This window comes from Lutjanus erythropterus, chromosome 18 (assembly GCF_056507025.1).
Source record: "Lutjanus erythropterus isolate fLutEry1 chromosome 18, fLutEry1.hap2, whole genome shotgun sequence".
NCBI classification, from domain to species: domain Eukaryota; kingdom Metazoa; phylum Chordata; class Actinopteri; order Lutjaniformes; family Lutjanidae; genus Lutjanus; species Lutjanus erythropterus.
In genome coordinates this window covers 12,976,218-13,003,450 of record NC_139334.1, presented here as the reverse complement: position 1 = coordinate 13,003,450, position 27,233 = coordinate 12,976,218, and the positions used below count along the sequence as shown (strand labels likewise).

The window sequence follows — 27,233 nt, the reverse complement described above, 5'->3', positions numbered from 1 at the left end:
CTCTGCCTCCCTCTCCCTCCTCTCACTCTCTCTTTCCCTGACTCACCCTGGCACGGTGCCCGAGACACAGCTGTGAAAATTACAGGTCTGTTTCATGGAAACATAGAAGAAGAGGAGGCGGGGTTGGTGGGGAAGGAAGCAGAGACAGAGCAGAGACACACAGGCCGGCGTCAGCTGCTGGCCGCCTCACAGCTGCACTGGATGTGGAGCTTTCAGAACCGAGGTCTCGCTGTCTTCTCACACACACTGGGATTGTTTACATGGTGTGTGTGTGTGTGTGTGTGCACGCACTCTTAGAAATAAGGGTTCCAACAGGGTCCTGCCTGAAGGGCTGAGGTCCTACTAAGAACCATTTTCTTTTGGAGCAAAGAGTTCTTCAAAGATTGTTTAAGTCCTCGAAGAACTCTTTTGTTGAGGGTTCTTTGTACCATCATATAAAAAGGTTCTCAGTAGAACCCCCTGAGTGTGTTCCAGATAAAACCCAGAAAATATATTAAAAAAAAACTTTTCAGTAGAAACCTCTTGAGTGTGTTTTAGATAAAACACTTGGAACATAAAACGATTCTCGTTAGACCCCCCCGAGTGTGCTCTTGATAAACCCTTGGAATGTAGAACCCCTTGTGTGTTCTAGATGAAACCCTCAGAACATAAAAAAGTCTCAGTGATTCTTAACTAGAAAAACCTGTGGAATATAAAGGGTTCTCCAATGAACCCCTTAGGTGGGTTTTGGATAGAATCCTTGGAATATAAAAAAGTTTGCAGTAGAGCCCCCTGGTTGGGATCTGAATAAAACTCTTGAAGTGTAAAAAGGTTCTTGGTAGAACCAATCGAGTGTATTCTAGATAAAGCTCTCAGAATATAAAAAAGCTTTCAGTAGGAAAAAACCTGGTTGGGTTCTTGTTAGCACCCTTAGAATGTGGAACAATTCTGGATAGAACCCACGGAGAGAGTTTTGGGTGGAACCACTACACAAAAGAGGGGTTCTCTATAGAGCCTCTCATTGGATGTTCTGGGTGAAACCTTTCATGGATGGTTGTAGGTTTGGTTCTAGGTGGAAATCTCTGATGCGGTTCCAATTGGAACCTTTATAAACGTCTCTACCAGGCACCAAAGAGGTTCCTCCTATGGGGATGAGCTGAAAAACCCTTTATGGTTCTAGTTAGAACCTTTCTTTCCCAGAGTGTGTGTGTGAGGAGGACATTAAACCCTGTTTGGCTGCGGCCGGACAGAACAGAAGCTCACTGTGACTGACAAACATCAGGCTCCTTCAGTGAAAAGCACATGGCACCGAGCGTCCTTCAGTTTGGCAGATGCTAAAAGCACGACTGAGACCCTGGCGGTGGGCGGGCGGGCGGGCGGGCGGGCGAGCGGGTGGGTGGGTGAGCGGGCGGCTGCCCCCTCCTCGCTGCCTCCTCAGCTGGGTTGAAACTCCAGCGACAGGCCTCGTCTATCAGAGAGTCATTGTTCATGATGATGATGACAATCTCTCTCTGTCTCCATTCTGCTATCTCAATCCATCACTCTCTTGTCTTTTGACCCCCCCCCCCTCCTCCCCTCCCCTCCCTGTCGCTGTCTCTCACACATTCTCCTAATTTCTCTTCTGCCTTGTTCTCGCCTGCTCTCTCAGGAAGTCAAACGTCTGTATCTCTGGAGCTGTCAAGCAAAGAAAAGCAGGAGGGTGGATGTGAAAAATTGCTCCTCTGATTTCTACTAAGTTTGACTTTTCTGCTGCTCGATGAGATGTGAGGTGTGAGACTCCCTCTCCACTTTCTCACTCCTCTCTGCTTCGATCTTTTCTGAATTCAGTCTTCATCGCTATCTCTCTCTGTCTCTATCTGGCTCTCTTCTCTTTTTTTTCCCTCTTTCCCCTCTTTGCCAGTCAGGCTGTCTGGCATCTCGCCCCGTCTCTTTGAAGAGGAACAGTAGACGCAGATAATTACACTTCCTGTCCTGTATCTGCTCTGTAGTGCTGAACTGTCATCTCTACATCTGTAGGCTACACGCTGAAGCTGAGAAATAACAGCTTACTACCTGTGCTGCTGTGTAGTAAATGTATGCTACACAACATGATGTGTTTTTCTGACATATCCTGTACTGAAGTCGTGTTTTTATTCTACACGTGTGCATCACTGTCTCAGCTTAAACATTATCAATCCATCCCTCCTCATTATGTCCTGTTGTTTTTGACATGTAATTATATAATTACCACATATTTTATTTTCCTGTACACTGTAAAAAAAATGTAATGGAATCAATTAATATTTTCTCATTAACTTAAACATGAGTTCTTGAACTTGAACTTTCAGTCTTTACACTTGAAACGTCGAGTTGAATGAATGTACTATAGATGCTTCAATCAAGTCATTAAATTGACTTTCTAAAGAAATATGATCAGCATGATAGCAGACTTCCCAGCATGCATTGTTTGAGAGTTAAAAATCCTTAGGCCATTCTTTTTAATAGCTTGAAGAAAACGTGATGAAAACTTGATCATGGTGACTTGAATCGTGATCACTGTAAAAATGAAAAAGTTGAGAGAACTTACTTCAAAAGATTTTTTAGTTTGAGCCCAACACTTTTCTGAAAAGGTTTAACCAATTACTGATGTTCTGTTGAGATAATTTACTTCTCTTCTTTATTCTAAACCTGAATATTTAAGTTTCAGAAACCCAAATATGTATATTTCAAACTTTTTTTTGAATAATTGAATTTAAGTGAAAGTACATAATGGTTAATAATTTATTATTTTAATTTTTAACCATTTAATTTTAAAGCACCCAAGTAATGACACATCAGGTTCACAGCTCACTGTGAAAAAAACTGAAATACATTTTAAAGGGTGTTTCTAAAACTAAAGAACCAAGTTTATCTTAAGAGGAAAAGTAAATGATCTCAATCAAAGATTATAGTTTGGCAAAACTTAAGAGTTTGGGATTGATTCTAAATAAAAAGAAGTAATGAAGACAGTTGCCTCAAAATTATAAGTTTTCTAAACTTTTTTTCAGGACAGTATTGAATTGAATTGAAAACAAAGTAGCTCCAACAGGAACAGATGAAGCAGTAAGTTATTTGAAATGTAAAAGGAAATCAAATTTGTTTATGAATTGAATTGATATCAAGTTTGTTTGACTACGGAAGTTTATTTGTTTTGAATCACTGCAAAATAAGGAAGCCCAAACATTAACTTTTGTAAATTAACACTTAATTCTTGCAGTGTATTGTCTTATTTCTAACAAAAAGCATAACTCTCCTTTCAAAACACGCCTTAACCCACATAAACTTTCCTTGAACAAGTTTTTATCACACAAAAAGACAGTCATGTATCACATTGTTGCTACCAGCCATGCATGACACAAATACTTCTCTTTCACACACACACACACACACACACACACACACACACACACACACACACACACACACACACACGCACACACACACACGCTTTAGAAAACCTCTGTGAACATAACACAGTATTCAGCCTGTTGTATGACAATGGCTGGTTGCTGAGGTGGTTAGAGGGGATAAGGCCTCCTGGATGACTTCACTATGTTACGTGTGTACTGCATGAATCATCACACTGAAAATATGTTTCCCTTTAATGTTAATAGATGACTCTGCGTCTTGCTTCCTCTCCTAATTGACAGAAAATGCTTCCTCACATTCATAACCACTGGCAGTCCATTTTCAACAGGCGTGATGCAGCTCGGCTACTTGCTGCTTTGCTTTATATGACTACATAGACTACATTCATGGGTGGTTCAGTGACGGCGGGTTTATTACACCTTGGATGCATTAACACATCGTTCGTGTGTTTGACCTCAATCACGTCACCTTAGATGGGTATTAAGCTCTTGAAGTCCACTGACCTGCTCAAAACTGTGCAGCCAAAATACACAAGAGCAAAAGCAGAAAAATACCCGATGATGGACACACCGGGTCTGTGTCAAGAGATTTATGAGAGATGTGACGCATATCTTTCATTTAGTTACAGTTAAAAGGCAATCAAGTGTGTGACCATAACCTGTAACCTACTGAAAAGCCTCAGGTGTGCTTCCTTGTCCTTGTTTTAAGTATTTTGTGCGAGGCTGTTCGTCTTTTGATGTATTTTATGGCTCTTTTATAGCTGTCATCGCACATGCCCAGGGACTGCAGTTGAAAACCAGCCAAGATGGCTAAACACCTGGCATGTTTACAGAAATGTCTATGGATGTGCAGTGTAAATAAATAAATAAATAAAAGCTAGTTTTGAGTGGCAGAAAAGTAGTTTTGGCACTAGTTTGGGCTGAAGAAGCAGGTTGTGGACACAACATTAACACCGACAGTTTCTGTTTACAGCTTGATTGCCCCAGATACAACGTCAAGCAACACAAAGCAGATAGAGGAGACAGGAAGTCAGACACAGACAGAACACGGAGAATCTGGTCAGTTTTCAAAATAAAACAATGCAGCGTACTTATCCATGGTGGTGGCACAAAAATCAAGGAAAATCAACAAAATCTGTGCAAGTCATCATAATTAGGCAGTTCAGTATTCACTCTCTTTTAGCTCTGTTTTGGGTCTCCGCCAACTGCTGGCAGAAATGTGCAACTGGCAATCTAAACAATCAGCTGAAACTCATCCTCTGTGAGCCAAGCTGAGCGTTGATGTGTGTTTCTTTGCTGAGGGGAAACCTGTGTGTTAAAGATGCTAAATGTAACTGAACAGGGACAACTGTGGAAATTACACGAATATCATCAACTCTAAAACATAGTTTAACAGTCGAACATGAATAGAAGAGTCATTGAACGGACTCAGTAGTGTCAGACACACGGTAATTGTTATGTTTGGCCTAAGCCTGCTAACGTTAGTTAACATTAGCCACCACATGCAAGGGTGCAGCAGCAAACTGCATTTCCTGTGAATTCAGTGTTTCATTTGTGTAAGGACAGATTTGTTATTTTAAGTGTGACATATTCTTTTTTTAAAAGGCTCAAGAAACAGATAAAACTGGTTTCTTTTACAGAACAAAATACATTTGTTGATATTTTTGTAAACTTTTTGTTTACACTGATGCTCTGGCAGCTCGAGGGCAGCTGGTCTGAAGCAGAATCTGAGCTCAGACTTTCCAGGCAAGCGGAGAAAGAGATCAATAAAGAATTACAGTGTTATTTCACTCTGCCCAGTGCTATCTCTCCACCTTCAGAATGAAAAATTCATCATCTTCAGTAAGTATCTCCTGAGATGAGAGTTTCTGGGGCAAGATCTTGTTGAATGGAGGTACAAGGCCAAATGTAGCTCATTCTTGAGATTACATCTGATGTGAAAGTGATCTGGAGCTGGCTACAAAGGACCAGGTGACTCTTAAGAAATGCTGCTGAGTTTGAAATCATATTACATGTCTTGCTCAAGGACAAGGTGGATGCTTTCTCTTCCAGCTCACTACACGACCTCTGATCAGAGCAGTCAATCCAGCAAGTTAGTAAAATCAGTGGATTCAGACACTTTTCATTATCCGAAATACATGATCCCTGTCAAGATGCCGGTGGGTCTCTTGACTTTATTTTAAGAGCCTCTTTCTGCTTGCAAAGAAGACTTTTTTTTTTCATTTTATTGAATGCATTTCTCTGATACTTAAGCTCTGTGAGCTAAGTGTCACTTCGCATATATTTTTCCCCTGATAGTGTTGATTTTTAATGGTTATTGATACTTTTTTACACCTGTCTTTAGTATTAATTGCTGTAATAAAATTCTTTTTTGGAAATGAGCCTAGAGCACAGACACAGTTTGACTTGCTTCATATTCATTGCCATTGTTGAAATTCTGATGTTCACGTATTCACACTATTGCTAGTGGGAAATGATCAATTGTTCTGTCAAAGGGAAAAGTACCTTTGAAGAAGCCTTTAAAGCAGCTATAATCAATACTTTTATCGTAAAAATAGATCAAATGACTGTGTATAATGGGAAAGGAGTGATGAATCTTCAGATAATTATCATCTGACTCTGCAGTCCCCTTCAGCTTTATGGAGCTTCAGAGAAACTTTCAGCTCTTTGTTTTAGTTTCTGGCCCTCTGCTTTACTGTTTTCGTTCAGCCTTACTGCTTTGATACCATCATAGATAGATTTGTGAAACTCTGTGCACTTGACTCAGCACAGGCTTTAGGAAGTGAGATTACATCAGGTTAGTATAAAGGGCGAGAAAGAGTCCATGTATGCATTACTGTAGGTTGTGGTTGCGTGGATTAAACACATGACTTTCATCCAGGAGACTACAATTTGAATCCAGCAAGAAAGTTTATACTTAGAGTTCGTTTAGGCAACAGAACTACTTCGTCAGGTTTAGGACAAGATCATGGTTTGTGATACAATAGCATGTCAACTTTGACTAGGGCAAACTTCTCCAAGATGCAAACAAGAAACAACACACACTGTACAAATCTTGCAAGAATCTTTCAAATCTAGGGTTACCATGTAGACGCCACTGACATTTTCAGCCACTACAGTACACTTTCGAAAAATGAACTTCCTGAAAATGCTCATGAACTTGGAGCTTTCAGAAAATTTCCACTTCTGGGGGCATGAATACCACAAGAGGGGATGTTCATATGAACTCTGCCCAGTCCCACCATGTCCACTCTCATGGACTCACAAAACTCTGGGGCGCATTCCCAGTAAGTCCACGAGGGATTCAGACTGTCCCATTGTCAATTTGCCAAATCCATGAGGACTCTCTCACTGAATTTTTGATCCCTTTATGCACACTTTCTGTAAGTCTGCATTTTTGCAGGCTTTGCCTGTGGGAATTACCCAAAGTTCTTTGCACCATAATGTGTAACATGAGGGAAGACCTGAAGCATTCAAAAAAAGGGAAACAAAAGTGGGAGCAGCAACTATAACTATACAAGAAAAACAAAGTCTACATCTAAGTGTAGCATCTGACTTACAACTATATGGACAATGTGAACTCATTAATTAAGTCATTAAGTCACAAACTCACTCACATCTCCCGTGTCCACTTGAACCCGCCATGTCTTCATCATCCCCAATGTCAGAGTCTGATCAGAGCTACAGTAAATTCCCCTCAGCTGCTGAATTCGATGTCAACCAGCCTCCATTGATCTCAGAGGCTGGATCCCATAGAACTGCTAACTGAGCTGCTTCTTCTTCTTCTTCTTCTTCTTCTTCTTCTTCTTCTTCTTCTTCTTCTTCTTCTTCTTTTAATGGCAGCTGGCTGCCGGGTGGAGCATTATCACCATCTACTGTTATATTCTACAGCACAGTTAGCAGCAGTGCACCAGAAAAAAGGTCCGTGTTGCAGGACACCCTCAGGCCTAATGGCTCGGCACAGTTCCTGAAAGGAGTGCGAGGTGTTTTCTTTTCTGTAAGTTAACAGATAAATGAAAATGTGGTCGACTAAGACTTTTGGCACCAACTAACAGCTTAGTCAACTATTAGGGGGCAGCCCTAAAAATAATACAGGCATAAAATGAAGTATAACCTCAAAAATAAGTGGAAATATTCTAATAATAAAACAGATAAGACATGACGTTACATGCTGTTGTGTTTTGTTTTTTTTAAAGTTTTGAGTGGTGTTGATACAGAGTTGACACAGAGGGCTCTCACATTCCTATTTATACCATTTCAGGCTCTTGCAACCTCAAACACTTACCAGGTAGCATCAGCTGAAGTCTGTGAGGGTTTAAGGCTTCAGGCGGGATTGGCCCTGAGTGACTGAGTGCTTCCTTCCTGCATGTAGGAAGCATTTAGTGGTCGTGGTCGGTGTTCTGTCTCTCTCTGCAGTGTGTTGCAGTGTGTTTATTGCAGTGCAGGTCAGCTCTCAGCAGTCTATACTCCCTCAGCTTCCCCCGGTGCTCACGCCTCATTAACTCAACACACTCAGCTTGTTTACAGCTGTTAATTACACACTGCGAAGCTGATATTGATGAGGACAATCAGCATTTATCCCAATTAAGCTTGATTCTGACTACATGCTAACTTGATAACACCGAGGCTTTCCGATCGGTTAGTTGTTAACAGAGTGAACCTGCCGTTTGGCGCAGATATTAAAGTTCTCCTGTAGGTGGACATGGACTGAGTGCAGCAGCTGAGTGTTCATCATTGGCAGTGTGCGTTTTATTGTACTGTAATAGGCTGATGTTATCTGTGTTTCCTCAAGAAGCAGGGTTATAAATGATGATCAGGGACTGATCACTCATCATCATTATTAGATTCCACGTATCATTAAGAGCAGAGGATACAGTAATGAGACTAATTAAGAGGGATACATGCTGCTATTTTCTGCTGTCATTAATCTGACGGGAGGAAAAAAAAATCACTGGAATACTCCTTTAGGGATTTATATTATGGATATAATACTAATTAGAGGGTTGATAGTTTTCTATACACAATGAGTTTATGTTACATAATGATCACCTTTGATAGTTTTCATTTCAGGGCTCCAACAAAGGATTACTTTCATTATTGATGAATCTACTAGTTATTTTCTGGATGAGGCAATTCATAATGTAGTTAAATGCCCACCATTACTTATCAAAGCCCAACAAGGTGTCTTAAAATGTCATAATTTGACAAACATACAGACCAAAACTTAAAGATATTCAGTTAAATGTGACAAAGGACAAGAAAAAAACTGAAATTCCTCACATTTAACGTGCTGGAGCCGGTGATGAGCCATTTAAAAAAAAAAAACAACTCATAGACATCACAATGCCCTGGTAAAGTAGGTAGTGGCATTATGCAGCCTCAAAAACAGCGGTTGCAGTCTGCCATACAACAGAGAGAGGCAACCTCAGTTCACATCCATGATGTAGCAGCAAAAAGGGAAATTTGTTCTTTTTACACCTTTTTTCCCCTCAAAAAGTCTTTTCATTGCCGTAATATTAGACATAGAAAAGATATTTTCAAAATATTGATGCAGAAAATGTATAAGTTGGTGCATAAACTTTCACCAGAATTCAGGAAAAGAAGTGAATGAATAACAAAACATGCGCCCTTGTTGCTTAATAATGTTTATGTCACTGTTAACTCCACGTATATAGGTGTGTGCTTTCATTTAGGGTTAGTGTTAGGGTTAGGGGCGTGACGTTATAGTGTTTTATATTATGTCTACAATTTAAATGATCTTATATTTGTATCAACCTTACTATAATATTTTCATAGGACTACAGTATATACTGCATGTGACAGTTGTGGTGAGGTATTTGTGTATTATTAGTGTACAGTATGTTAGTATTATTATGGTTGACTTTTTTTCTTCCTTTTTCTGTCATGCCCCACTTCAGAGGCTGGAAAAAGTTCACACCCCACATTTTAATCAGTCATTAATAATAATTGGTGAAGCAACTGATGAAAAAGGATCCAAGATGAATTTTTGTGAGGTAAAGGTCAGCATGGCAGTATCAGCAAACTCTTGTTTGTTTATTTCCCCCCAAATAAATTCAATCATTAATTCAGTTCAATTAATTAATTAGACTTTGTTTGACTCCATATGTTTCACATGCCCACCCTGCAGTGGATCTCTACCCAACAGGGGGGGGGGCGCCCCACAGTTTGAACACCACTGATTTAGGCTGTTCTTAATTGCCTTATTAAGAGAAGAGGATACAGTAATTGAGCCTAATTAAGAGGGATACATGCTTCTATTTTCTGCTGCCATTAATCCAACAGAAAGAATTACTAGAATACTCCTTCAGGGATTTATATTATGGCTGTAATACTCATTAGAGAGTTGAGCTTAATGATGTTTATGTTGCTGGTAGGAAGGTTAGCATGGCTTTATAGTTTTTCTTTTATATAACCATATTTTATGGTCTTTACTTCTTGAATATTGGCTTTTAAAATATTCAGTGGTGAGTTTACAGTCATGTATGCACTAAAATAGTCAGGGGTGTTTCCAGACTTTTATGACAGGGGTGAGCGCTGTCTTATGCAGGGGTGCATGCAGCATGTGTACACAGGCATGCACACATTAATGTGCCATTTCTTTTATCTACTTTATAACATTACAGTATCTTACAGCTTTATATTCTTGTGTTTAAAAATTGTATTTATCACAGGACAACATAGAAACACCATAAAAATATAATTTAAAGCTACCATACTTTATTCTTAAAGTTCTCAAAAGGAAATTGTGCCTCCATTGTACATCTGTCCTCGTCCTCCACACCTCATCATGAAAAACAGTTCAGTAGCTTTATTTTTATCATTTATTTTTTTAAAATCATATATTAATTTATTATGTAGGCTACATTAACCTCACAGAAAATTAAAAGCATGTTATATACCAAAGAAAACAATGCACATTTAATAATACTCATCACACAGTTGGTTAAAGCCAAGGTCCTGCCTCTCACGGGACAGATAACCAATCATACTCGAGGATAATGGTGTGGCACTTGGGGTGGCCAATTAGATTTCAGGGGTGGCAAGCGTCCCTGCCCCTCCCCTAGAAACGCCTCTGATAATAGTCCCATATGACCTATTTTTCCTATAGTTGAGTCATCTGTCTATATATTATTGCTATAACTTATTTGCCTTTACTTTCTATTTATCTTAGTCATGTTTGAAGCTCATTTTAATAGCCAATTGGGATTTTTTAAAAATGTCCTTTGTTGTATCTGATATGATCAATCCTTGCTGAAGTTCATGTTGGTGGTACACTGTATGGGCACTTCGCATGAGTTTAGTAATGGCTATATTTTTTTCTCTTATTTAGTCAAATTTTATAGTCTTTTAAACCTTATTCCAACAGGAAGAATCACTGTAATACTCCTTCAGGGATTTATATTATGGATGTAGGCCTAATACTCATTAGAGAGTTGGCAGCGACCTTAATGATGTTTATGTTTGTTGGTACACTATATAGGAACTTGGCGTGACTTTATAGTAGGCTAATAGTTTATAGCAAAGGGTTTTCAAGAATCCCCAGGGAGGCTCCAAACAGTTTCAGGGAAGGCTCAGTCAGTGGAAACGAAAAAATGTTTTTACGTTAGTTATTAAAATGAGAATAGTCACAGAACAGTCTACATGTGTTTGATTTGGCCAAGGAGATAGTTCAGAGATACAGTTTTGGGGATTTTTTCTGTTTTTCCAAGAGTTAGAAACTAATAAATGCCTTCAGACAGACCTGAAGTTACGTCAAACAGCAACAGGCTGTTGTGGAGGGGTGAGGGTTTTTTCAAACTCTGCCTGAGGGGAAGCCAGTAGTCTCAGACTTTGAAAATCCCTGGTTTTGACCAGAGTTTTTAAACAATGGTGAGTTTACAGTCGTGTTTGGTACTATATTATTACTGTAACTTATTTTTCTTTACTTTCAGTTCATTTTCTTTGTTTTCTTTATGTTTTTAAGAAGTTTTTTCTCTTTTTCTCTTTTGTTTTTGCTCAGAGTAATTGCGTATATTTTAACTTAAGTCTTAACTGCTTCAATATTTATTTCTTTTTTTTTTTTTCTTTTTTTAATTTTAATATTCAGTGATGAGTTTACAGTCATGTTTGGCACTGGACCTGTTTTTCCTGTGTGGTCTGCATATTCTTTCTATTACTTTTTCTCCACTTTTTGCCACTATGGAATCATTTTTTCCTGGAAATTGTCAAACCTTAACCAAAGTGAGACCACAACTAAAAAATAATAACATTAGCAAGAAGTGATCATCTCAGAAATAACAGAGGGAATGTTTTTCGACTCGCTTAAAATAGAGCTGTGTGCATTTTTATAATAAAATGTTGTCTTCACTTTTTTAATATTGACTTTTTGAACATTTAGTGGTGACTATATTCCTATATGACCTATTTTTTTTCCCTGTAGTTTGTTTTCAGCCGTCTGTATAAGATTATTTTCTACACACACATTTTAATTACATTTTAAGGTTGTTTTGCTGCTGTCATTATGATGACAAGATTCAGCTGTGAGTTTACAGTCATTTTCGGCAATAAAGGACCTATTTTTGCCATAGTTTATTGCCTGTTGTCTGCAAATATTACTATAACTTCTTTTGCATTACTTTCTACTCATTTTCTTTATATGTTAAGCTCATTACAGTGGCAAAAAATATATTTCATAAACTTTTTCTCAGATGATGAATTCCAGACCTTATTTTGAAGTTTGGTCATTCCAGTGGGGTGTTTTTGCTTTGAGTTTATGGTAATAGTTTTTAGTTTTCCTTTTATATAAGCATATGTACATAACTTCAATAATGACTTTTGAAACATTCAGTGATGAGTTTACAGTTATTTTTTCACCGTAGGAACTATTTTTCCTCTAACTTATAGTCAGCTGTCTGCATATTATATAAAAAAAACTTATTTCTTTAAAGTTTTTGTACTGATTGTCGTGATATTTTAAACTCCTCCGCTATGTCTCAGCTCACCACTTACTGCGGACTCAAATTGGTTGAAGTTTGGTCATTTCCAGTGGGGTGTTTTTGCTAGTTTAAGGTTATAATCATGTTTTATAGTCTTTATTTCTTCAATATGGACTTTTGAAACATTTCAGTGGTGAGTTTATAATAGTGTTTGGCGCTATGGGACCTATTTTTCCTGTAATTTATAGTCAGCCTCATGCGTATTATAACTATAACTTAGTTTTTCATACTTTTTGTACTGATTTTCGTGATATTTTAAGCTCATTCTAGTGGAAAATCGGGAGGGAAAGTATTTCTTCCGCTATGTCTCATCTGATCAATTATTGCGGGCTCAAACTGGTGGAAGTTTGGTTGTTTCCAGTGGCGTGTTTTTGCTCTGGACTGGCTTAAAATAGAGCTATGTGCATTAAGTGATGTTGCAGAATAAATACACGTGCATAATTCTCACACAAGAGATAAAAAATACTGTGAAGTGGGTAAAAAAAAAAACCCCAAAAACCTCCCCAGTGCTGATTGCGGCCACAGTTTTAGTTCCCTGCAGGAATATTTGGCGTTATTATTACAGAGGGATGTCCCGGACGGTGCAGCGGCGATGTGAATGCAGGCAGCGAGCTGAGCGCATGAATATTATCTCCAGCATGCCACTTCGGAAGTAGGTCACCGCTCACCGATTTGTTCACCATGTCTCCAGCAGCTACTGTGGGCTGCTCGGTCCGCGGATCGCTCCCCTGCAGGTCGACAGCCCGGCGGAGGAGAGACTGACCGTCAGGAGCAGGACGGACTTGGATCTATTTCGTCCTTTTTTTTTTTTTTTTTTTTAAAAGGCTGAGGGGATCTTTATATTTCCGACGGGACGCACAAGGTAACGATGAATCGCGGCTGTAATTTCCCGTCACAGTTGGGGTTGGAGATGATCGGCGTGTAGCCTGTTTGCTGGCTGTTCGACGAGCTCCTCATCGTTATTATTGATATTAACCAGCAGCTCTGATTGATCGATCATGTTTTAGACTCGTTTTACTTCTCATATCGGAGCCTGCGCTCCTGCTACGGCATGCTGCTGTCAGATTAACACCGTCCACCACCACCATGGCCAACTACAGCTCCTGTAGGCGAGTCTACGTCCACACAGCCTGATTATTACAACACATGCATAACGCTTATTACCTTTTTTTTCTCTGCTTTAATACAGCACAGATCAGTGTGAGGATGGTGGTGTGGGTGTGTTTGTAAGTGCTGCTGGTGTCTGAAGCTGCATGGAGGTGAAGGGTGGTGGTGGTGGTGGAGGATGGTTAGTGTTGGTGGTGCTGATTTGCTCCAGGAAAAGTGGACTTGTATCTGAAGCTGCAGATTCCTGAGAGCTCAGACCGCCTCGGGGTTTTTTTTCTCTCGTGATGACAGCTCTACACCATGTCCTTCTTCTGCTCAACCAGGGTGTGTGACACGTCCTCCTCCTCTGTATCAAACTACACTCAGTTAATATGCCATCAGGACAGGAGGCAGGGAGAGAGAGATGATGCAGAATTGCTATTAAGTGGGTTTTTATGTGTCAATTATGCTCCATTTACTTTAAATTGCACAGCGTTTAAAGAAGGGCGCTTTAATTCTCTGCAATTTGCAGCGGTAGAAACACGTCTTTCCATTTGATCTCCTGAATCAACCTGAGCTTCACAAGATAATTAGCGATATTACGAGGAAAACATGTACCTGTTACCAATGGTGGGATGTAACTAAGTACATTTACTCAAGTACTGCACTTAAGTATGAATTTGAAGTGTCCGTACTTAAATATTTCCTTTTCCTGACACTTTATACTTCTATTCCACTGCAATTCAGTGAGAAATGTTGTATTTTTACTCCCTTACATTTATCTGAAAGCTTCACTTGTTATTGTACCAAATTAATATTTTAAATGTTGATGAATTATCAGTGACAATGGTGAGAGTGAAACCAGATATCAGATATAAGTGATAATGAATTAATTGTTGTTAATTGAATCATTTAATACATGTCAAATATGTCATGTTTTCAGCTCGACAAATTGGATGATTTGCTGCTGTTCTTTGTCTTAAATTAGAGTAAATTGTATGTATATATAATCTATTATTTTGTATACTGTATACGCTCACATGGGGCATTTTTTTTTTTTTACTGAGTAGTTTACTTTTGATACTTAAGTTAACATTTTTAATGAAGGGATTTCCACTTATAATGGAGTATTTTTACAGCATATTTTAGTACTTTTACTTTAGTAAAAGAATGAATACTTCCTCCCATCACTGTCTGTTACACAAAGTTTATTTCTTGTACAATACTACAAAAAATCTGAGTGGTCATGAGATGATTAACAAGATAGGAGACAAACAAACAACTTCAGTAGAAGTACTGGTCTGTTTTACTGTTTTATCTGATGTTTTTGGATTAATATAACTGCTGCTTAAATGTTTATGTTGCATTTTACCGCTGTAAATGTTTAAAGCTGAGCTAATGTTAACTACATTATATACCGTTGGGTAATGTGATCTTCAGCAATATAGAACGACAAGTCCATTTATCTTGAGCTCGGGAAAACAACCCTGTTTTCAGCCGTGTGGCATTTTCCAGCTAACCCAGTGGCTGTTTAAATATATATTTAAAATATTTTTATAGGATGGCTCCATTATCACATTTTTCATGTTCCATACCAATATCAATACCGCAACCTTGAGCGTCTGCCGATACTAATCTGATACCATCTTTTCCCTGCTCTTAAACAACTTAAGGTTTTAATAATAGATTGGTATAAATGCACTTTGTTTAACCTTGCCATTTAAAAACACCAAAGTGTGAAACAAATATTCTGCTCTGTGAAAGAAGAAGTAGAACACAGAATTACTCCATTATATAATACTGTTGCTTCCTCTTATTTAGACTTGCTCACATAGAAAACGTTCTAGTATAGAATAGTTTAGGAATAGTAAGTATAAAGTTACTTAAAATGGAAATACTCCAGTAAAGTACAAGTACCTCAGATTTGTTCTTGAGTAAATGGTCTTAGTTACCTTCAAAAACTGCTTTTCAGGCCTTTAAAAATCCTTCAAATTGAGCCGGTCCTTAGTTAACCTGCTCACAACTGCACATCCATAAGGTCATAACCTGTGATGAGTGGATCACAAATTGACCCTGACAAGCCGGAGAGGTTGTGAAACACTGATCTAAATGGCTGTTCTCTAACCGTGTTTCCCCATAAAACAAAACAGAGCAATGCTCTCTAACTGTTCATCGCAGATTGAATTTGTCCATGAGTCGTGACCAATTAAAAATTAAGTATTGCCCCCCACCTTGGCTACTTTAAAAGGTCTGAAAATTCAAACTCAACTTTATTCTAGATTTAGTCATATGTACAGGATCAAACCATTTCTCTCAGACCTACTATTAAAGCAACAGGAGAGGTTAGAAATAGAAGGACACAAACAAAATACAAACAAGGCACAGACAAAGAACAATAACTTTAATGATAGTATGAAGTACTGAAGTAGTACTCTAAACTGTTGCAAATAATATACCATCCACAGGATGAACAGTTAAAAAAAATGTCCAGTGTTTTAGTTGTTAGTGAAAAGTCTGAAAAATCGACATAAATGTATGCAACAGAAATATGTTTCCAATTCTGTCTTATCATGATGATCATCTTGTGACTGCTCAGATTCATCTCATAAATCCTAGAAATAACTAAGTTAAAATTCAGAGATGTCTCTCTGTGACAACACTTTTTGAATTTTACCATGTTTCTAAAAGTAAAGAGAGGAACGGACGTATTGGTTCATCTACACCAGAAGTTTTCAAAGTGGGAGGTGGGCCTCCCCAGGGGTGAGTCCAAACAATTTAGGGGAGACTAAAGTGAATGGAAATGAAAAAATATGACATTAGTTATCAAAATGAGACAGACAACAGTCTAAATGTGTGCGATTAGGTTAAAGGCATAGGTCAGTAGTACAATATTGCAGAATTTTGCAGTTTTTCCCAGTGTCAGAAACTAATAAATGCCTTTGCGCAGCCCTTTTTATGTATTTGGTGTAGTGTGAAGTTGTGTGAAACAGCAATATTAGGTCATCTTGGCTCAATTGTTGAGTGTCTCTGGAATCAAATAAGATAATCATGATCCCATAGACATCAAGGGGTTTAGCAAAACTAATCAAGTAAACTAAGGGGGAACGAGGATGTTTGAAGTTTTTATTTAATCCAAAACCAAATGTCCTGAAATAAATGTAGTGTGTGCGTGTGTGTATGTGTGTGTGTGTGGGTGCGTGCAGCTGCTGGTGTTGCTGCTGTGCATGAGGCTGAGTGTGCAAAGTGCCTCTAAAATGGCAACCTGTTTAAAGTTTCTTCACAGCATGAAAAATCAACTAAACACAAGCCCACAGTGTTAATTTTAAGCTAAAAATCTATTGTTTCCTTTGTTGCGGTCAGCGTAAGTGTGGCGAAGGTCTGTCTGGGAGAAATAACGGCGCTCTTCATTGAGCTGCTGTCCTTCGTCTGTGTGCATGCTTGTCCTATTCAAATGAAGCAACTTGATTTGATATCCTCAGACAGAAACTCAATGTGAGGCTCCTTCTGTCCTCTTGTTATCTAGAAATTAAATTTCTCTCTCATGGATTGCATTTCACGGTTCACCGAGTCGTTTGGCAGTAAGGGCAGACTGAGCTATGAGATGGTTTTGAAAATGTCCAGCCGGAGAGTCGTGTGTCCAGTCCGTCAAGTCAAAGTGGGTTTGAATTTGTGGTATGTCCGACCCTGGGTATGCTCTCCGTCATTAACAATGACAGAAAATTCTGCAACAGATTTCAGGGCTCCAAGTAATTAATTACAGCCAATCAGATTACTGTAATAAAGTCTTTTTCATGTCTGTAATTTTACTCATACTTAAGTATGTATTACACTATGTTATGTACTTTTAAACCATAATTTGCTACTGAGTAAGCCTACAATTTTAATTAATATCCTTTCATCTGCATTAAAAACCGTTTCAACTACTTCTACTACTCAGTAAGACTATTCAGTCTTAATCGTCCCGATGAAAACCATGACATACAGACAAAAAAATTAAAACACTGCAGTAGCCACAGGCCTGGAGAGATGACCATGACCACTGACTAGAACATTGCAGGAGCTGGGAGTAATTTTGACTGAAAATGTGGAGGAACAGGAATCCCTTTCAATTGATTGCCTGCTATAAAAACAGCAATAAAAGGTAAATAAAGCTGTTTCCACTCAAAGTAACTGAAACTTCTAGTCCCTGGAACTACTTTTCAAGGAACTAAATTGTTCCTTCAGCCAGTTGTTTTCTGATTTTCCACTGTGGTCTGAAGACCCACAAAGATTAGGCAAATTAATCCGCTGACATGAAAAAAATGACGTCCATGACCTCATAGAAAGTGCAGGACAGCTAACATGTGCGTTTCCAATTCCCACTAGCTTTTATGCTCAGTTTAAAAACTCAATAAGGCCTGGACTTGATGTGTTGAAGCACGTTGAACAAAAAAAAACTGTTTTGTGGCAAATAATGTCCCCAGAACTTCAACTAATTTATACCCTGGTCCCTGTGGTGGGGTTCTTACCTGATCGCTGTGGAAGTCCTTGCAGTGGAAACACAGAATAATACTCTGTGTATTTTTTGAGCAGACTACCAGTAGTCTGAGTAATAATTCAGTAATGTTGAAGTACTTCTATTTGAGCACTGGCTTTCTGTATTCTTTCCATCACTGCAAGAGTCAGGGTATGTTCAGGTTTTTAGTGTAGATCTCTAGCAGATTTGAACATTATTAGTGACAGAAAAAAAGCCCTCCTCATGCTGTCTGCACACTGTCACGAGCCACACTTTTGGTTTTCCAGTCCTGCATTAGGTGTTACACGATAGCAAGCCGTCAGAATGAAAGAATCACAGATTTGTTGCACACTTGGTGATGAGATGAAGCCGTGTAAATACTCGAGTGTGTAATATGTCGTGCAGTGCTGAAACAGTTTTAGCAGAATTTGCGTCACTGTTCTTTTTCTGACGCAGGTTACTTGACTACAAGAGGAACTGACGTTTTATGATGTATAATATCATACTGTGAGGAAAGAAACAAAAATTGTCTTTTGGCAAACAAAAATAAGCTGTATTGTATGTATTCTAAGCAAATACTGCATTCACACACACACACACACACACATAAACTAGTCTTGACTGCTCCTCCAGCTGCAGCTATAAGTGGCTCACTTTAAAAAACAGGACAGCGTGCACTATAATGACATTTAAACATGATGTGATGCACTTTGATTCGTAGAAAGAAAACATTAGTGAGGTCATAAACATCATTTACAATCAGCATAAAAGAGCATCTCTAGTCTGTTATTGTCAATACTGGAAATATTGTATGGAGTCATTTTTGTCCTGATGTGATATTTAAAAAGAAAAAGGTCCTGGAATTTGACTCGATATAAACTCACGTCGATCAGAGTGAGGTTGCAGATGAAGTGTGTTTTTACGTGAAGTTGGGATGTCATTTGTTGATGTCAAAAAAAAAAAGATATAAGATATATTGTCACATCTCTGCACCTAGCTAATTACAAAGTCATGGGTTTTAGAAATATTTAGTTAAAGGCAATTTGGTGCAATAAGTCTGGATTTAAAAGCTGCAGCGGTCAGGACATTCATAAGACCATCAGGCAGCTGGTTCCAGTATTGTGCTGCATAATGACTAAAAGCCGCTTCTCCTTGTTTAGATTTCGCCCTGGGCACAACTAGCAGTCCACTCCCCAGTGATCTGAGACATCTTGCAGGGTTATACTGCTCAAGCACATCAGCTATATATTTAGGGCCGACTCCATGTAGAGATTTATAAATAAGTAATAAGATTTTAAACATCAGTTCTGTGGCTCACTGGCAACCAGTGAAGAGACTAAAGGGCTGCGGTTGATGTGGGCTGTCCTTCTGGCTGGACTTTGAATAATTTGCAGGTGCCTGATGTTCCTGTCAGAAGTCCACTGCAGTAATCAATTACAATCAAATTTCCATATCTTTTGTTATTGCTTTTATGTCACTCTTAAAAACTTACAGCTATGATAAGCAAAGTTGTTGTTCTTAAGGAACAAACAAAATTAACAGACTGAAGGCAGTGTAAGGACCTTTTTCTGTATTGACCTTAAACGCAGCACCAAATTTGCCTCAGTAGAAAGGTAAGATGTATTTATAGTGCTGTGCATAAGACTGTCATAACTCTGTCATAACCATGTCATGACACCTCTCATGAACAGATTCGTCTACTCATCTCAAGTTGTCATGACAAAAACATTGCCGGTCATATTGTTATTGTTATATTGCTTGTTAAAGAATCAGGTGTTGTTCAAATATGTGTTAATGATCAATGGAGACTGAGATTCAGACTAAATTATTCCTGATGGTGAGAGTGATGGTGAAAGCTCAATGGTTTTCTGGCTCAAGAGTTGCTAATATAATAAAAAAAGACTCATGTTGACTTAGTTCTTGGAGGTCAAGTGGCCTAATTGTGTTTCAGGGCTGCAGCAAGAAGGATGATCCATCTCTTTATGCTGCACACAGACAGAGTGTCAATGCATAAAGGTCAGTGGCGGTTGAATCACCAGGAATTTTAAAGGTTTTTCCTAAGTGAGGTGTTTTTTTGTGTGTGTTGATAGAGCAGGAAGACTCGTGTGAAAGGCAGATTATGCATGTTGTACTATAAAGGTGCTGGAGATGCTTTGATGTACTCTGTCTGTAGCAGCCTGTTGACATGGAAACTGAAGAGGCTATTGTGTGACGAGTGATTCTGCCACCAGTTTTGGTAAAATAAGGATCAATTCATGATGAGTCATTTGATCAATCTCTCTTTGTGTCTCCAAATGTTGAAGAATTCTTACTTTTCATACCTCACTGTGATTTAAAGAGTTTTCTGCCCCTTTGACCTTGTAGAAATTGAAACATGGAGTCCATCAAGGTAAAACAGTCTTTGCTGTCTATTCGTGTTTAATCTAATTATGTACTCTTTGGTAAGCCTTAGTACTACGTACAAAGATCTGCTACAGGCTGCAGCTACTAAAATTAAATCAGTGCAGAATTATGAATTACAGATCACTTCTAAAAGCATCCATCATATCAAACATTGAATACATCACCTTAAATGCCTCATCTGTTTCTGTGCTGTGCTTCTCTGTCGTACCAGTGAGTGGGTGAATGCTGTAATGTTGGGCTCCTGGTGGATCGTGGGAGTTATTAATGTGCTTCAACATGGGTTCAAGGAGCTGAAAATGGGCATTATTGATACAAAGGGCAAAAAGGCAATCTTTTGTTTTGTTTCTAATCATTTGGCTGCCATCCTAAATGAAAACAGCTACAGAACACTTAATTAATATATCATGATAAAAGTGTAAAAAGAGCAAGAAGATCCATGTACAGAAGATCTCTTAACAACAACACAGACACAGGTCAGTTCTTTAAAACAGGTGTTAATTGTTTAAGCACGACTTGTTTCTCTGATGCATCCTCGTCTTATTCACACAGTGAGAACTATGTCGATGAATGAATGTAATAAAATGCTCAGCATCAATATGAAACCAAAGACATTTTAAAAGTTGTCATGAGGTTTTTAAGTCCTCGAAATTCTTTGAAAGTCTCTTTTCATGCCTTTTGCTTTGGGTTGAGACGTCAACACGACTTTGAATGCAGTATAGCAGAGCCTTCTGAGACGGCCACTCGTGTTTGATTGTACAAAGTCCCTTAATGAAATCTGTTGTAGTGGTGCTATCAGCGACGGGAACAGATACATCCAAAAAAAAAACCTTGTTACATATTACAAATATATGCTCATTAAATTTATTTAAATAAAATACAAAATACTGGTATGGAATAGTGGAGGCTGCATATTCAGGGGAGCATGCTGGGTAGTTTCAGCCTGTCCTCACCAGGAAAACAGACACATTTGTCATCTGTGTGATCAGCCGTGTCACATAATTCACCTACATTTAGCCAAATACTGTGATTAGACTACAGTATTTACAGTACAGTATTTTTCTACAGTTTAAGCCTGGAGATAAAAATGTGTCTCATTTGAGAATAAAATGACAATTTAGTGGTGTATTTTAAATATTTCAATTACAGAAATAACAGCTATTAAGGTGTTTTGTTACAAATTATTACAAAATACTCAAAAGTAATTAAATACGTATTTTAAATGCACCTAATCTGCTTATCTCTGAACTGCAGGTGTAGAGTTCAGGCGGGGGACAGAGGAGACGTCCTTCTCAGTATTTAGCACACGTGCATTTGTCCCCACCAGTAAAAGCATGAAAGTAGCAGAGACTTTTATTTTGATGAACTGTCAGAATGGGACTCACAGATGCAACAATGCCTCCGGTGAAGTGATTGGTGGCAGTTTATAACCTCAAAAGACACAGTTGCTAGAAGAAGAAACAACTATGCATGGTAATAACCATGGCGGAGGCAAATGGGGAAAAGGAGGAGGAGGTCCAATATGAGGACTTTTTAAAAAAATTTGAATTCAGAATTTATATGTCGCTCATAATTCATACGACATTATTAAATAATACATGTTAGATGTTGATTTCCAGGAGAATAAATATTTACTTTACTCCTTACGTCCTTTACTTTAAAGAATTAAAAAAAAAAAAAAATCACCAGAATCCGGGAAATTCAGTGTTTCTGGCGGAGGACCCCCTGACCCCCGACTTCAGTGTAAATGACCCAACTCCAGTCTGGCCCCTCCACACTTGTTAGAGAAAACAGTATTAATTAAATAGATAAAAATTTACTTTTTAATTTGACATTCTTAATATGAGGAGGTCCAGAGTCCACGGCAGTCAAGCCAAATTTAATCTGTTCTTTCATTTTTATTTCTTCAGAATAATTAAACAGTCACAATGGCACGTTCAGTTCAAACTGTACTGTAACCTCTCGATCCTCCTCGTGAATGTGCAAATGGAGTGACAGTGGGAAGGGGGCTGGAGTGGAATTAGGCATATGTATCCGCCCACTTTTGAAACAAAACCTATGCCCTTGCACTGAACTAATGCATATGCAGCGTCAACATTTCAGTTGCCTGTGTTAATTCTTACCAGTTATATCTCAGATCAAATGAATAATTTCTTTATTTACTGATTTACTGCATTAAATTATGAAGTCAATTATGAATCGATTACCAATGTATCAGGAACATATCTGATTTATGCAATAGCAGTTTATCTTATATGCACGAGGCCCCCAGCTTATACATAAAACGACATAATGTGTTCTTTATCTCAGTTTCTCCTCCATCCTGTGTGCAGTGTGGTTTGCATGTTGGATAGAAATGTTGTCTAAGTGGTCATATTCTCTGGAGACCTGGACATTGACAACAAACTAAGTAAAACCTGTTCTTAAATAATGCATCAAAAGATGATGCCTGTTACATGAAGTCGCTCTCAGTCTCTACAGGATTGACGTCTGTGTGTGGTGTAAAGCTTTAAAGTTAAATGTCTGATCTGTGTCTCCCTCACAGAGTGTATGGACCCAGCTGATGATCCATGATGATGCTCACTGAAGGGTCTCTCTGAGCTGAAACCCACCATCGAAGGACCCTGTGGATGAAGAGGACACTGAGACCATGGCGAAAGCTCAGCAGAGCCAGCCTGCAAAATGCAGGAAGCCCCAGAAGGAGAAGGGAAGCAAAGAGAAAGGAGGTGGAGTAAAGAAAGGGAAAGAGAGAAAGCGTGAGTTGAAAGGAAAGAAAAAGAAGGACAAGAAAGAATCACATCGACACAGAAAGAAGACGCTGGCGGTGGGTGATGGAGAGGCACTGGACTGCTGCGTCCTGCTCACCCGTCTGGAAGAGAAGGGAGTTGTCAGGAAAGAAAAGGACAAACCAAAAACTGGGAAACAAAACCGTGTTAAAGTCAAAAAGAAGCTGCACTCCAGCTCCACTCGAAGACGGACCAAATCTGGACTTGAGAAAACTTCCAATCAGCAAGCACTGGAACCAAAAATCAACCAATCCGACGCCTTACTCATGTTGCCCCGCAGGCGGAGAATGGCCTCTCTTAATGCTGAGGCTGTCAACAGCTTGCTACTCTTCAGAGACGAGTCTCTCACATCAAATCTTGCAAAGAAACGGCTTTCGAATGAAGAAGCCAATTATAGTCTAGCTAAAACTGAACATAGAGGTCATAAAACCAAAAAGGTTCCATCAGGAGGGAAAGCAGACCCAAAAGAAAGACCTAAAAAGCAGAGGCGGTCGTCAGCGGAGGCTCAGAACATCGACTGGTTGGCATTGTTTGCGCCAACGCCTCGGCGTCAGGCCGGCCTCACCGCTGCGACACTGCTCAAACTCACCAGTGCTGCATATGGAAGCAAGCGGCAAAAGAAGTCGGAGTCCAAGCCGGGGAGCGGAGGAGAAGCAGCAGCTACGACTCAGGATGAGATCAGTGGTAAGATAGGGGGTGGGGAACCAACACTGACCAAAAGAACAACACATCCCAAACATGAGGACCAACTAAAGCACAGGAAACAGGGTACAGAGGATCATTCCCCGCTGGGATCGACCATCCAGGAGTGCTGTAGTTTGTGTAAAAGCGAGGCTCTGGATCCAGAGTGGAAGGGCTCCACCGCAGGAGGCGAAGAGTGTCTCAAACACACACTCCACTGTAGCTCCTCGCTGGGATTCTCCTTGAAAACAATCAAAGAGGAGCAGGTGGAGACGGAGCTGTCTTCTTGCTACTGCTGCTCCCAGGAGAGGTGTGTCGAGTACTGTCACAGACTGGCCCTCTTCCTGGACGACAAGACCTTCAAGGAACCGGAGGATGGCTCGCTGTCCGAGGTGTTCCACCACCACCATCACCACCATCATCATCATCACCACCATCTTCAGTCCCCGCACTCCCACCCAGCAGCCATAACCATCAGCCCGCACACGTACACCTGCTTCCCCAGCTACTACGTCCACTTCAGCCACCCGGACAACTCCCCATCTCCCATTTCGCCCCTCACTTTATGCCCAAGAAGCGGCAAGAGACCCAAGCTGCTCCCCAGTGGCAGCCCGCAGCCCTCAGGGATTACCCACCCAGTGTACTGCTGCACCTCGGTGGAGGCGTGCTACGGAGAGCCCTGCAGGATCAACGGCTACTCCTCCTACACCAGTGTGATTCCAGCCATCACAAGAGGAGGGTGCTCCTTCAGCTCCACAGACTGCACCAAATGTAACCACGGCATGAAAAGAGGTGAGCAGACACGAGATTGACAGTACTGGGTTTACTTTTTGTCAACCTGCAGCGGTGTGTCAGAGCTGTTTTTTGAAGAATTCAACAAGACGAGTTAATGCACAGGTATCTGTCCGAGTGGCGCTTATGTAACAACACTTGCCTCAGATGTGAAGCAAAAAGACAGGAGAGTGTTTTTTAAATGGTCAAAGGATGTGTTCGCTGCCACTGCAGACTGTGGTGGTGATGTAACGAAGTTAAACTTCATTACATCACCACCACATGCTAAACGAGACCAGAGACATGCGCTGGTCAGTTGTGAAATTTTAAGATAAAAAAACATCCAAAATACACATTTAGGTGTTTATTTTACTCCACTCTGACTATTTGTGTCTGGTATGTACGTACTCCTAAAAACATTTTAAAAAATATTTTTTTAATGACTGTTAAAACTATTTTATCAATTTTATGGCGTGATAAAAAGGAGATATCCAAAACTCCCTGTCTAAGAACGTTTGACTCTAATATGTCCACAAAATGAAACAAGGATTTTGGACCTGGCTTTATCCAGTGTTCAGATTTGTGCAAAGGAATTCTATGCACAGTGATCAGCATTTATTGTAGGCAATACACTGACTATTGACAAGCACCTCATACAAACCCACTGCAAATAATCCAAACTATCCCTTTAAATCTTGATGTCTGATAATGCAAAGAGAACTTTGACAATATCACAGTGTCCACTTACTTGCTTTTTCTTGAGCTTTCAGCCACATCAACTTAAATAATTTTATCCACCTCATTGTTTGTGGTGTAGAGTTCATTTATCTGGTTAGGCTTAAAGTGTTGGAAGTTCATAATAACACAAAGCGTAAAGTACTCCATAGAAAATAAAGTCTTCCAAGGAAAAACTTAAGTATTGGGGCTTATAGCCTTTTGACTTAGTGGTCTAACAAACTGATCACATAAACCTTTCTGGTCCAATTCAATTTGTTGCATGTCATCCTTTTTGCTCTCTGTTGTTAATTGCCAGATAAAGGAAAATGCAACATTTAGAAAAGCAGCATTAGTGCTAGGTATGTTTGTCATCTAAAAAAATACAGCTTTGACAAGATACTCTAGCTGACAAAGATGTTTTTAGTAGTAAATTAAAACAGTGTAGATGCAGTTGTATTAGATGGTGAAGACCAGAAATCACAGAGGGCTGATTAAAAGGTTACTCGAGCGATTTAGTGTTGTTTCGTGACATTATCAGTTATTTTCTCAGACTTTAGACAGCTCCCCACAGAGCTATAAAAGATATTAAACTACTTTCACAGGCTGAGGAAACTTCATGAGCTTCATGGGTAAAATCACTGACCCTTTTAAGTAAGACAGTGGGATTTCCTAATAAGTTTAAGTATTAAACATTCATGAGCACACCGTAGTTCTAAGGTTATTTTGTATGCAGTCTCTCCCCCATACCCCTCCCCCCGACTCCTAATCCGGCTGCCAGAGCAGTACAATGTGCTGAGAATAGCTATTATGTCAGGCATTTTTAATCTCCCGTTTTGGAATGTCACTTGAGTGGGAAGTAACAAAAAAATATCAGATAAAGGGCAAGACCTCTTTTGTCTAAGTTTGAATGCAAGCCGCCGGACAGTGAATACGAGGCCTGTGCAGCTGAAACCTAATGAGCTGACTGTATGAGCTCCAGTGTCAGCAGTTAGTAACTGTGTTCAAGTCAGAGACGTGAGCCAGAACAGGAAAACTCTTTGTGATGTCTGTGGTGTGTGTGTGTGTGTGTGTGTGTCTGGCTGAATGTGTGGGTGCATGGTTCAAAACACCTGAGCGTGACCTCAAAACAACACAAATAACACATGAACACACACACCAGCCTCAGCTGCACTCTCGGTCTCTTTCTGTGGTCTCCAGCAGTAAAAAACCAGGTCAGGCTGCGAGGGGTGAAACTCCTGTCTACAAGTGCGCCGTCAGTTTTCATCTCAGCGGAGGTTTTCAGGTTTCCACAAATAAACCTTTTTCACAGAGCACATTTTGACATGTCACAGTAGGAAAAGCACAGGTGTATTAATAAAATCAATGATGGGCGGCTGAATTCTATTTAGCTGCTTATCCTGTTATTGAGCATGTTGGCTCACTGTCAAGGCTTGCTAGGAAAGGGGTTCCCAAAGTTTTTCATGTCAAGGATCGACACAGTCGATGCATATTAGTATTTTTTTCTTTAAGGAGAAATCAGTCCCTCCAGGAAGTTTTGCATTTGCAACAGTTAAGGCACATTCAGCGAATCCTTGTGAATTCTGCACGATCTTGCAATTTTGTCCAATCACTGCCAACATTTCTGCAAATCTGACCAATCCTTGTAGCTTCCAGGGAGATCAACCAATCATACCAGTTCCAGTGTCAAACGTCATACATGTACGTTTCAATGAACCGACTCAGTGTTTTGTTAATTACTATTTTATTAATTGACCATTCATTTATAAATAAAGCATATTTTGTAATTTTTTTTAAATCCCAAGCCCTCTTTGGAAGGTTATTTTCACCAAGGCAAGTTACCTTTGATTTTTATTGAAATATACAAAAAAAAAAGCAGCTTTTCATTTTTTGTTTTTTGCAGTTTTCACTTCTGCAATTTAATTGCAAAAATCGCCTA

At 39.4% G+C, this 27,233-nt stretch overlaps 1 protein-coding gene across 2 annotated transcripts in view; it reads left to right on the top strand.

Annotated features, from left to right (window-relative positions):
• The window catches only part of bahd1 (bromo adjacent homology domain containing 1), a 51,578-nt gene that overhangs the window by 10,986 nt on the left and 13,359 nt on the right, over nucleotides 1–27,233 (top strand). Inside the window, exons 1-2 of one of the 2 annotated variants that reach the window (XM_084742690.1) lie at nucleotides 13,036–13,223; nucleotides 22,888–24,601. In XM_084742690.1, coding sequence (XP_084598816.1) covers nucleotides 22,993–24,601 — 1,609 coding nt within the window. In that variant the 5' untranslated portion in view covers nucleotides 13,036–13,223; nucleotides 22,888–22,992. Of the gene's footprint in view, nucleotides 1–13,035; nucleotides 13,224–22,887; nucleotides 24,602–27,233 lie in introns of those variants that run through there. The other variant, XM_084742689.1, reaches the window with a different exon arrangement.